Source organism: Centroberyx affinis, unplaced genomic scaffold (genome assembly GCF_046629955.1).
Source record: "Centroberyx affinis isolate AG114_WGS23_722 - 3 ecotype Tasmania unplaced genomic scaffold, CSIRO-AGI_Caff_v1 ptg000715l_1, whole genome shotgun sequence".
NCBI lineage: Eukaryota > Metazoa > Chordata > Actinopteri > Beryciformes > Berycidae > Centroberyx > Centroberyx affinis.
Genome location: NW_027279332.1, coordinates 456,060 through 467,922, shown reverse-complemented (window position 1 = coordinate 467,922; position 11,863 = coordinate 456,060). Strand labels below are relative to the sequence as shown.

Sequence of the window (11,863 nt, the reverse complement as noted above, 5' to 3'; positions counted from 1 at the left end):
TTTTAAATTTAAAGGTCAGTGGCCCTGTTCATTTCCAGGTCGTATGAATTGACGCGCAAAGACCGCCTGTACAAAAACATCCAGCGAATGCAGCAGGCTCATGGCTTCAAAAACTTCCACATCGTTCCTCAGACCTTTGTGCTTCCCTCGGAGTACCAGGATTTCTGCAGTAAGACTCCCCCCCACCCCCTACCCCCCACCCGATCCTGTTTGACTAAGCAGAGCTCAGTTTATGATACACTCACCGAGCACTTTATTAGGAACACGGTGTTCCTAATAAAGTGCTCAGTACTAATACTGGGTAGGTATTAGCTACCAAAGTGACATCCGCCTCCAGGTTGGACGTGTTGCATTCTGAGATGCTTTTCTGCTCACCACAGTTGATGAGAGGTTATCTGAGTTACTGAAGCCTTTCTGTCAGCTCCAACCAGTCTGGCCATTCTCCTCTGACCTCTCTCATCAACAAGGCGTTTCCGTCCGCAGAACTGCCGCTCACTGGATGTTTTTTGTTTTTCGCACCATTCTGTGTAAACTCTAGAGACTGCTGTGCGTGAAAATCCCAGGAGATCAGCAGTTTCAGAAATACTCAAACCAGCCCGTCTGGCACCAACAACCATGCCACGGTCAAAGTCACTGAGATCACATTTTTTCCCCATTCTGATGCTTGATGTGAACATGAACTGAAGCTGCTGACCTGTATCTGCATGATCTTATGCATTGCACTGCTGCCACATGATTGGCTGACTGGATAGTTGCATGAGTAAGCAGGTGTACAGGTGTTCCTAATAAAGTGCTCGGTGAGTGTATGTTTAGTATCATTACTCATTCTAAATGTATATATAATAAACCACCGCAAATCTCCATGTGTCTTACCCACGACCTCTGAATCTCTTCCACTCTCTCCTGCCTTAATCTTAGGTTGTTTTTCCAAGGACAAGGGGCCTTGGATTATCAAACCAGTAGCGTCTTCAAGAGGACGAGGCATCTACCTGGTCAGCAATGTAAGTGATACTGTCACAGGAGTTATCACTCTCTATGACTCCTCTAATGCATGTGTTAACTCAGAGCAACATTGGTGGAAGTTAACTGTAAGCATGCTGACCTTAAGCAATGCCGTGTGAACTGACACAGTCGGTTGGCCAGATGTTATCTGTGTGTGGGGGTGTAGTGATAGAGCTGTCTTTGAAATAAATATCAACCAGTGTTTGAGACATTAATAAGCATTGTGGAGTAAATCACACACTTCCAAGGCCCTGGCTTTTGGAACGGCTCCACAAGGTTCTCTCTCTCTTGGACAACGTATACACGATTTTTCTTCTAAGGCATTTTTATGAAACAGTGGAAAGAATGTCAGGGCGATATTTGGAGAGAAGAAAGAAATACGTTCATTTTTTTTGGTTTGGTTTTTCTCTGAACTGTAGCCAGCTCTGAGGTTAGTCACCCCCCACCCCCCCATCTGCTCTCGGCTTCGCCACCTGCAACACATTTTAACCTCATAAATGACCCATCTCCCACCACCGTATTATATTTTCATAGACTGCTATTGAGGATTGACCTGCTGTGGCCAACGCCATTGCAGATTCTACCATTCCTTGATCTGATTATTCCTTGATATTTATTTATTTGTAATTCAGTGTGCTACACTGTACATCAATTAACAGAAAATCGCTGTATTACTGGACTGCTTAAACCTGTTAAGATGGATTGCTATTTTTCAGTAACACCTGCATCTCCTCCTTTGTGTGAGGTGTTCATTGATGTTATATTTTATGTTTCTAATTGTTATCTGCAGCCAAGCCAGATTTCAATGGATGAAAACATCTTGGTGTCTCGCTACATTAATAATCCACTACTGATAGATGGTAAGTTCTTCACTCCAGGTTTACTGTTAAAGACACAGTGTTGCCTTATTTAGTCATTACCTTTTAGTTGAGCATTATTTTAGCAGATTTGAACAGAAAGATCAATAGGACTTGCCTAACTTTTTTTGTTTTGTTTCCAGACTTCAAGTTTGATGTGCGGTTGTACGTGTTGGTGACATCATACGACCCGCTCCTTATTTATGTGTATGAGGAGGGCCTGGCGAGGTGAGCTGTGTGCTTGATCTTTGTGTTGTTTTCTAAACTGTTTATTTATACTTTATTGGGATCCTGTTTAGCTGATGCTACAGTAACTGCTGGTCTTCTTGGGGTCCAAAAAAGACATTCCAGCAAATTTGATATAAAGACAGATAGACAACAGAAACTAAAAGGCACTCAGCAGAGCGCAAACCTCTGCCAACACTGAGCAAGTCTCCAACTTGCAGTGCTGCAGCCTCCGTAATGGTGTGTGTTTGTTTATCATTTGTCTTCCGGGTTTGATTTTCTGACAAAACAGCACATGAATGCAGTGCTGTTTAGAAGCCGACTTGGAAGTCCCGGATTTCGGACCTTCCCACCAGCACTTGAATCTAATCAGCTGATCCTTGGGCCAGGGGCTATAATCTGTCCACAAAATTTAAACAACATTCGTTTGTAATCTTTTGATATATCTTGCTAACAGACAGACAGACAGACAGGGGTGAAAACATAACCTCTTTCCAACTTTGTTGACTGTGGTAAAGATAAACATTATTAGACATCAACATTATAACATGATAGCATTTCAGGAAATTTGACAGGTATGACACAGAGGTACGGAGAAACAAGATGAGTCAAATCCCTTTAAGGCCAATGTTTTAGACATGGGAGGTGCAGAATTCATTAAATCAGTCATCTAGTCAAATGATTAGCTGTGTGGATGCAGTTTTAGTCTATTTCTTTTGTGCAGTTTGAATAGCTAAGGAAATCCTCTCTGTAATTGCTCATTATGACTAATTAGGATCTGTATCTGTAGAGACTTACAATAATGTGTCCATGGTCAGGTATAGGCCCTGATGAGATCCATCATACACTGGGTGAGACATCATCACTGCTGCTCATGATGCAGTGACCAGAAGAGGGCAGTCTCAACTTTCCAGACCTACCATAGTGTGCTGGTGGTGGTTTTTAAAACAAAGCTCTCTATTGTCTCAGTAGAATGATGTGCTAATCAAATGTTGTTGGTTATGACATTGTTCAAAGATTGTGATTACTGTGTAACTGCACTGTATTGATTGGACTCGCGCTCTTTAGAGCCAGTATAATTTATTCATTCAAGATTAAGGCTGTCAGGCAGAGTTAGGGCAGGATAGGGCAAATGATGAATAGAACGACTGGCTCACCGCTGCTATCTGACAGAGGTACGTGCTGGAAGCAGAGTGCCACTGCCCTCTCGTTTGCTGGGCTTCATTATGAACTGTGAGCAATAAATCTTGGCCAAATTCTGAATCCCACTTTTATCTCTTGACATTCCACTGGGGTTTGATGGTATTCAGGTACACACTGTGTGCCAAGGAATTCTCATTATTGCACATGTGGCGTCCACTCTTCTCAAATGCTGCCAGAAACTAATCTCTCCTCAAAGTGCCCCATTACTCAGTCAAGTGTCAGCCTTGTGAATGTGGTCATTATGGCAGATATGTAACAAATTTGCTGTGATGAGTTGCATTTTTGTTTCTTGTACAAATAAGCACTGTTTGTCCACAGGTTTGCCACAGTCAAGTATGACCAGGCTTCAAAGAACATCAAGAACCAGTTCATGCATCTCACTAACTACAGCGTGAACAAAAAGAGCAGCGACTATGTCAGGTAACTTGAATCAATGATGAACATATATTGAGTTTATAGTATGTCAACAATAAGCTTACTGTCTTTCTTCTGAATATGTTGCACTGAAGGTGAGACAGTTAATGGGTAGCCAGAGTGAGTCATCCATTTGTTTACTTGGAAATTTGAGTTGGCATTTATTCCTTTTCAGTTGCGATGACCCTGAAGTCGAGGATTATGGGAACAAATGGAGTATGAGTGCAATGCTGAGGTATTTGAAGCAGGAGGGGAAAGACACCACATGTGAGTCAGAGCTTCATTCTTTTCTTCATTCTCATCCTTTTCACCTTTCCCTTGGTTTTAATATCCATGCAAGATGACGAAAATAAAATTGACTCAGTTTGTAGTAGCACTTCTCAACTCCTGTTCAGTTTTTATCTGTCCAGAAGTGTCTATCCATCAAAATGTTAGAATTGAAGCAGAGTAAATCAGCAACATTTAGGACCCATCACCCCCACCCACCCTGCCTTTGTCTCCATGTTGTGTGTTCCAGTGCTGATGAGCCAGGTGGAGGACCTCATCATCAAAGCCGTGCTGAGTGCTGAACTACAGATTGCCACTGCCTGCAAGATGTTTGTCCCCCACAAGACCAACTGCTTTGGTACCATCTCCATATTCTTCACTAAATGTTTTCGACCATATGGAAACTGAACTAGTACGCTGTTCTTACTCACATATGTTTGCAGAATAGAATAAGGCTTGCTTGCACCTGCTAAAGTTGTAAAGCCTATTACAGGTATAACATAAGCCTGTTTGAATTTGGGAATCAGGTCAAGGTTCTCAGATACAATGGCACTGATCTGAACTGAGGGCATCGTTAACAAACCAACATGTCTTCACTTTTTGACTGAGAAAACCCAATGCAACAGCTAAAGATAAAAATAATTAGCCTACTTGCCACACTCATTTGTGCTACTGACACCCCTCCTCCTCCTCCTGGGGTGCCCTTAATATTCTGGGTGAATGAGGATTGTAGCTTCGCAAGACTTTCCTAGGACTGAACAGACTTTATTTGAACTACGGGCAAATTCTCTCCATGCTTACACCACAGATACACTCACGTATATACCACACATACGCTCACACACACTCCCACACCCCTCAGATTTCCTTTCAGTTTCAGATTCATTGTCTTGCAGTTCCTCTATACGATTTCTGGTCTGAGCTGGGCTGTGGTTGTAGACAGTCATTCCTGAGTGTGGAGCCTTCCTGCCTGTTGCTGCTCTCTGACTGGCTGCTGGGCCGTGGAAGGCCTGTTGACTGAAGCAGGAATTCGCTTCCTCTTCTCTGTTGCCATTCAGGTCTGTCTGATTTCGGCTGACTGTTTTCTTGGCCGCTCCTGCCTAGCAGCGGGCTCGTGTGAACTCCATTTTGGAGCCATTACCCATGTTAGTGTTGGCACTAATTGCCTGCGCTCTTTCTCTGTCTCTCTCTGTCTCTGGCAGTCTCTCTGAGATTTGGGGTTTGAACGCAAGCATGTTGGCCAAGCCTCCCTCAGTGTCTCTTTTTCACCCTCTTCTTCTTTTCTCTTGTTTCTATTCGTTTATCGTTCTTACTGTCCTGCTCACTCTCTCTTCCACCTCTCAGTTGTTAGAAAAATAAAGGCCCTTGCACTTTTGACATGCCTCTCTAGACATAATAGCCCCCTGATTGCTGGTTGTGTGGGCTGTATCGGTGCGTAGATTCACACTATCTGACAATCGCCTGCATAAAGATGCTATCTGCACCCTGAGCATCACTCCTGGGTTGAAGAGCCATACAGGCCCAGGGTGTGAATGTTGACTGTGCAGGTATTTATGGGATATGGTGGCTTGGCGAGCCTTAATCTGGCCCTCATACACACCTGATGGACATGAATAAACAACCAGATGACACATTTCTTTGGAGCGAGAGTGAAAAAAGGAAAGAAAAAACAGGTTTCCTCTTATTCTCATTCATTCTCTCACTCTCTCTCATTCTACTTGCCCAGTTAAGCTTATATTTGGGATCAGCTGTTTATTATCTTCTTATCCCAATCACAAAGTGCTTTATACATAAATAGACAAGCTATTCCAAATACAAGCATGGAAACAGAATTTACACAGACTGTAAAAACAGTAGGTGGGATAATGTGTTTATTGGCATCTATAAATGGGATATGGCCTCTACAGCACCAAAGCGTGCAACATATTTTTGTTGTGTAATGCTATACCTGTCTAGAATACTATAGTTTCTGATAAATAGCAGAAAATTAATGCATATGCACGTGGATTTGTCAGAGATTGTCAAATTCAGTACTTTCATCATGCCACTACAACAATATCATTGTGTGGAACACAGGCAATTAAGTCCTACACCTTGTAGTTCGATACAAAAACCACTGTGGTCTGCTGTGAACATGCCCATTACCTTACCTCAGCAATATCAGTTTACTGTTGAATGTAGTGTAATTTTGTTGTCTTCGGATGGCCCCAAGCAAGTTAATTACAGCATTCATAGTCTGTCTACAGGATTAAGTTTCCAAAGACAGACACTGACGGTTCCAGAGGACCACCCTCATCCTCGCTCTGTTGATCTGCCTCTCACAAGGTGGGCCTGTTGCATGCTAACTGCCTGTGTGTGTGTGTGTTTTTGTATGTATGTATTATACACACATACAGACATGTAGGAGCTAGTGTATAACAGGCAGGTCTGTTTGTGCTTCAGGGAGTCCAGTCTAATATCCCTGTGTGCTTTTTCTTGTTAAATAATATCCACCCAAACCACCGAGGAGCCGTGTTCTCTCAGCTGCTGTCAGCCTCCTCTCCCTTCCTCCTACACCACTTATCCTTGCTTTTCCCCCTCTGCAACCTACAAAAATAAACAGGTAAAGCAAAACACCAGAATGCTGTGATGTATGGCAATAAATAACTGTGTGTACGGGCAGTGAATATCCCCATAACAGCAGCCATTGTTCAGAGTTTTTACACAATCTCTGGCTTGTCTGGAAGGGAGCCATGCAAGACCGTAAAGCACGTTATAATCTTAATTTGCAGCAAATTATTCCCTGGCATTTTAGTGTCTATTAATGCCTTTAATACAATGTTTATTGTTTTCAAATGGGATTTCTGCCCTTTGCTCAAATTACCCTGCCTATCTAAATGGGCATACAGTAACAAAATCTTTTTATAGCTCTGTAATGTCTGATGTGGGAAGGAATAAAAACAACAGATTTTTAGTTTTTCACTGGTAAGAAGTGTGTGTGTGTGTGTGTGTGTGTGCGTCTGTGGAGAGAGAATGCCACCCATGCAGCTCCTTACCGCTGCCTTGTGATTAATGGACAGGCTTTTTACCGAGGGATACTGATTACGAGATGTTTTGACTAAGATCTGATTAGCCAAGCCAAAGGCCTATTTTATTACACACAAAACATTCCACTTACTGGTCCTGTGTTCCAATGAACGTCCCTCACTGAGTGCTGAGTGTGGTTGGATCCCCCGTCTGTGAACCACTCTCCCTGTTTTACATTTGTCAGACAGTTCCACACTTTACTGCAGCACAAATAGGGGTACCCCGATGATGACAGCATGGTTGCTACTAATTTCAATGTCTTTTTAAGAATGATACATGGATTTGGGCCCTTCTATCACGATAAGGCTGTACAGTGTTAACTGTTTTAATTTGTTGTCTTCAGGGTGTTTTTTATGGTTCTGGCTCCAAGCTGCTCTGCTCTCTGCAACAGCAGAGAAACAGTTCAACAACAGTAATTTATCACAGAGTGATGCAAGAGTAATCCAACTGTCCTCGCCTACGACGAAAGCACACATGAAGGAGATGCTTGTTGCTGTTGTTCTTGTGGGCCAACAAGCTGCATGGCCAGGGTGGAGAGATCATTGTTTTTGGGCGTTTGTCTCTTGTGGTGGAGTTTCCAGCAGCGCCCATCCAATATTAAACCAAAAAAACACTTCTCTGCATCATCCCTCCTCTCTCCTCTCATGTTTTTTTCTTTCCCTCCCTCTTTAATGGGTGTGATGTGGATGCACGCTGCCTCTCCTCTCCCTGTCTGTGATGCTTGTTGTGGGCTCGCTGCGGGCTCGTTTAACAGCGCTGGCCCGGCAGCGGTCGAGCCGCAGAACAAACGTGTCTAGCAGCAAGCGGCTCGGCGGGCTCATGGGGCAGGAACAGCGTCTGCCCCTAATTGGAGGAAAATGCACGGCACATGGAGTCTGCTTGTCGGGGGCTGGCGAGGTGGTGCACCCCCCCCCCACTCCCTCCCTCCCCCGTTCCCCCTGTTGTTGTGGTGCCACTGATGAGGCACTGCAGGCTCAAACCAATTTATTCCAGTGCTCCGTTCCCCGAGACTAATACATAATGTTTTATGACACACACTCTCTGTCTCTCTCTGTGTCTGTCTCGCTCTCTTTCTGTGTGTGTGCGAGTGTGTGTGTGTGTGTGTGTGTGTGTATGTGTGTGTGTGTGTGTGGTTTTTTTATATAAAAGTGGAGAGAAAGGGATCAGCCTGCAAATGGAAAAGAAAATCCTTGCGTTCTGCTTAGCAACTACTGTTTAGCACTGGGTGTCCAATCCATCCTCAGAAGTTAAAGATGGCTCTTGCAGCTTATGTTGCAGGCCTTGGCTCAGGGACATATGACAAACTTTGTTCAGTTCCATCATGGATATACAGTTGTTGGACGAACCACTTTGAACCTCATGACCCTATCACATTACTTACTGCAGACCCATGCAACATAGCCCTATGAATTAGGCTAACCTAAATCCAATTGGGACACCTGGTTGGGATTTATCCAAATTGTAAGAAGAGCAAAAATGTATGAGTGTTTTGAGGAAATGGTGACAGTCTGAATTCAAGGGCCAAGTGGTGGAGGCCTGGGATTTTGGAGAGCACAGTATGTGCTTATGGCTCACAGAGGATTAGCTAAGCATCGAACTAGGCCAGAGCTGGCTAACTATCTTCTGATAGTCTTTGTTGTAGGTGCAAATTTTAACAAGCAGCTTCACTTGTTGTGGGCCAACAGGCTGCACGGCAAAAGTGGAGACATCATGGTTTGTGAAACAGTTAATCTAATGAGGTTTTTAACTGTATACCACGAGTAATGTACAGCCTAATAAATGTAACTTGTTCTGTTAAACTAGAATTGCTCAGCCTATCATTATTCAACCAAGTGCAGTGTGAAGCCATCACTCGCCGTCACGCTGGCTTTTGTGTGCTTAACACTGGCATTGACCTGAGATACTAGAATAAACAATGTTGGTTATGGCAGCTTTGAAACTTCCAACCCTCTGGCCTATTCTCAACACAGAGTCTGTTCTTTTGAAGTGCCATTAGGAGGATTTTTCCTCTGGCTTTATGGCTATGCTTTGCCCTATCCCTGTAAAATGCTGTGGTTTTTGTTTCCCCGCAGGCAGCAGCTGGGGCCTGGGGGTCGCTGGCTGGGGTGACACTCCCCAGAGCGGTGTGAGGGAGCGGTGGGGTGGGCTCTCACAGTCCTGTCACAGCAAGCGTTATATCACTCAGGGGAAGGAGAGGCGAAATGAGGAGAGAATGGATGAGTTTGTACACAGAGAACTCCCTGATCACTTTGTGAAAAGGCTTTTATCGTGTCACTCGGTGCCAAGCTGCTATTGGAGTGGAATATATAGGAGTATGTGAGGCTGCCTTGATTTGCCAGGTTCCACTCACTTGGGGGAACATCTTCAACTTTCCAGCTTTACGTTTATCAGAGTTTTTCTCTTGTCATAATCATCTGCTTTGCCTCAATTGGACAAGACACTCGCTTTATGACAGAAGTGAAGCTTTTTGTTCCACCCATTAGAGTGCTGTCCTTCTTGTTAATATGCGGTGACAATATGTAGACTGCCGAACCGCCCAATAATGAAAAGATTATCGACTGCGTGTATGAAAATGTTCACAGCCACAGTTTGTTTTTGATCTGCAGCCTTATGTAAGCAGCTTCAGCAGAGATGAAATGTGTATGCACTTAGCTAATGTAATGCAGCCAATCCCTCAGTAGCAGGCTTTGATGTATTTTCTCTTTTGAGTGATTGGATATATAATATGCATGTAATCAGTAGCAGAAAGACAGAGGCCGTGTTGCCAACTGCCACATAGTGGGGCTACGATAAGACTCTGGAAATACTGTGTTGTGACTTTGATACTTTTACCCATCATCCTTCATTTGCAGTGAGTAGAGAAAGAGAAGAGGCTTGTGATTTTGCCTGTGTCTGCTGCCCAGTCTGCGGTGATAACTTCATGATTCATTGTGTTTTGCCCTCTGCAGAACTGTACGGATTTGATGTGCTCATTGACTCCAACCTCAAACCCTGGCTGCTAGAGGTGAACCTCTCTCCCTCGCTGGCCTGGTGAGTGACGTCATCTTATCCGCTCACCGTTCAGTGGAATTCCACGATGCTTTATCATTTGATCCTTTTATCTGTTGTTTCAGGAGAAGTTCTCGCTGAAAACATTTCTTTTATCCTACCAACTCAAACAAGTGTTTTTCTTGGAATATGCAGCCAATTTCTGTTCTTCCCAGATACGCATAAACATCCTCTGGTTGGGCTGAGTAAAAAAAGGGGTTGTTAATACAGTAGGTATCGCACAGAGGGAAATGACACTTACATTTGTTGATAAATACCCTTAGGCTAGAGTTGTAACCAAAGATTTTATTTCTACTTTTATTTCTACTTCTCTGGAAATGCCACTAAGCAATTTATTCAGGGTCAGACAGTAAATCAATTCCTCCTTGCAGCAACTGACTCATTTTGCTCATGAAAAAGTGTTATGGGGGATATTCACACTGAGTGTGTCTGGGTGTTTGCATTTATTTAGTTATTTTTAAATAATAATTTGTTTTATTTGCAGTGATGCACCTTTGGATCTGAAGATAAAGGCCAGCATGATAGCAGACATGTTTTCTCTTGTGGGTGAGTGCATGCTGAAACAGCGTCTCAATAGTTCCTCCAAGTTTTGTTCTAGTGGTTCCACTTCATAGATACTCAGTTCTTACATGCTGTATGCTTATATCTAGATGTTCTTTTGTGACATATCCACTAGCATAGTAAACTGCATGCTACTTCTGATTTGCATTCATACTGTAGCTGTTCAACTGATGCTCTTAAACTGTCTTGCTCAAAGGGAATGAAACCTTTGTGGGGATCAAACCTGTGACCTGTTGGATATGGGACAGTCTCTCTAACCACTAGACAACTCTGCTACCACAATCATAGATACCTAAAACCATCTTGTCATCCATTTTTGTTAGTGTGCGGCTCTCTATTGTGTGTGCTACAACCAAGACATTAACTTGCTGTTGCGTCAGGGCCTAAACACTGTCAGGAGCAGCAATGTGGATGGAAAGCCTCCTGCCCAAGGGTCCTGCTCTCTTTAGCATTTAGCCTGCAGCAGGTTCCCCTGTGCTTGTTTCTCAGCCCAGTGTTTCTAAATAATAAGGGCTCTCCTCAGTATAGTCTTGCTCCAAAAGCATAGATGCTAGTTGGCCTTTCTCCTGACCGACAGGTTTCAAGCCTGTGGAGACATTTAGCTATTGTTTTACACTTAAATGTTCGCCCCACATTCCGCTTGTTAACTTTGCGCAAACTGTTGAAAATAGCTGCATGGCTCCGTAATGGGGCTCCAGGACTGAGCAAAAACCGCAGCCTTCATTAATTGACATTAAATGACTTGCGGGGGAAATTGTCAACAGAGGCCTTGGTTGTTTTGGAGTCATTAAGCTCTCTTGAGAAACTGGATCCTGCACTGTCAAGCTAAAGCAATCTTTAGCATGTAGACATAAAAAATGCTTAGCCCAAGGCGGAGATCAACACTGTTTATACAACAGTGTTAGCGGCAGGGAATGAGATGTGTCTCTGTTATGTCTCCTCCCCTCTTAATTATTGCATTCGCATGCAGCAGGGAGAGCTTCAAAATATTTTGTGAAATGCAAGTTTTAACCCAAGAGGAATCTCTCATCCTGACACACACACACAATCTGACAGTATGGTCTTTACCCTACTAAATGGGATTTGAAAAGTATACATGCAGTACAAAAGTGACAGATATTATCTAAGCTTTCTTTGATATATCTTGACTCTTTAACTCCACTTAATCCTCTGCTCTCTCCTCCTTACTCTCCGTGGCATCCATGGAACCCATTGGCCAG

At 43.5% G+C, this 11,863-nt stretch overlaps 1 protein-coding gene across 1 annotated transcript in view; it reads left to right on the top strand.

The window, feature by feature from the left end:
* The window catches only part of ttll5 (tubulin tyrosine ligase-like family, member 5), a 47,051-nt gene that overhangs the window by 3,729 nt on the left and 31,459 nt on the right, over positions 1 to 11,863 (top strand). The window contains exons 5-13 of the mRNA XM_071519581.1: positions 39 to 169; positions 919 to 1,001; positions 1,793 to 1,862; positions 2,003 to 2,087; positions 3,606 to 3,707; positions 3,877 to 3,968; positions 4,219 to 4,326; positions 9,983 to 10,064; positions 10,567 to 10,628. Of these exons, the coding sequence (XP_071375682.1) occupies positions 39 to 169; positions 919 to 1,001; positions 1,793 to 1,862; positions 2,003 to 2,087; positions 3,606 to 3,707; positions 3,877 to 3,968; positions 4,219 to 4,326; positions 9,983 to 10,064; positions 10,567 to 10,628 (815 nt within the window). The remainder of the gene's footprint in view (positions 1 to 38; positions 170 to 918; positions 1,002 to 1,792; positions 1,863 to 2,002; positions 2,088 to 3,605; positions 3,708 to 3,876; positions 3,969 to 4,218; positions 4,327 to 9,982; positions 10,065 to 10,566; positions 10,629 to 11,863) is intronic.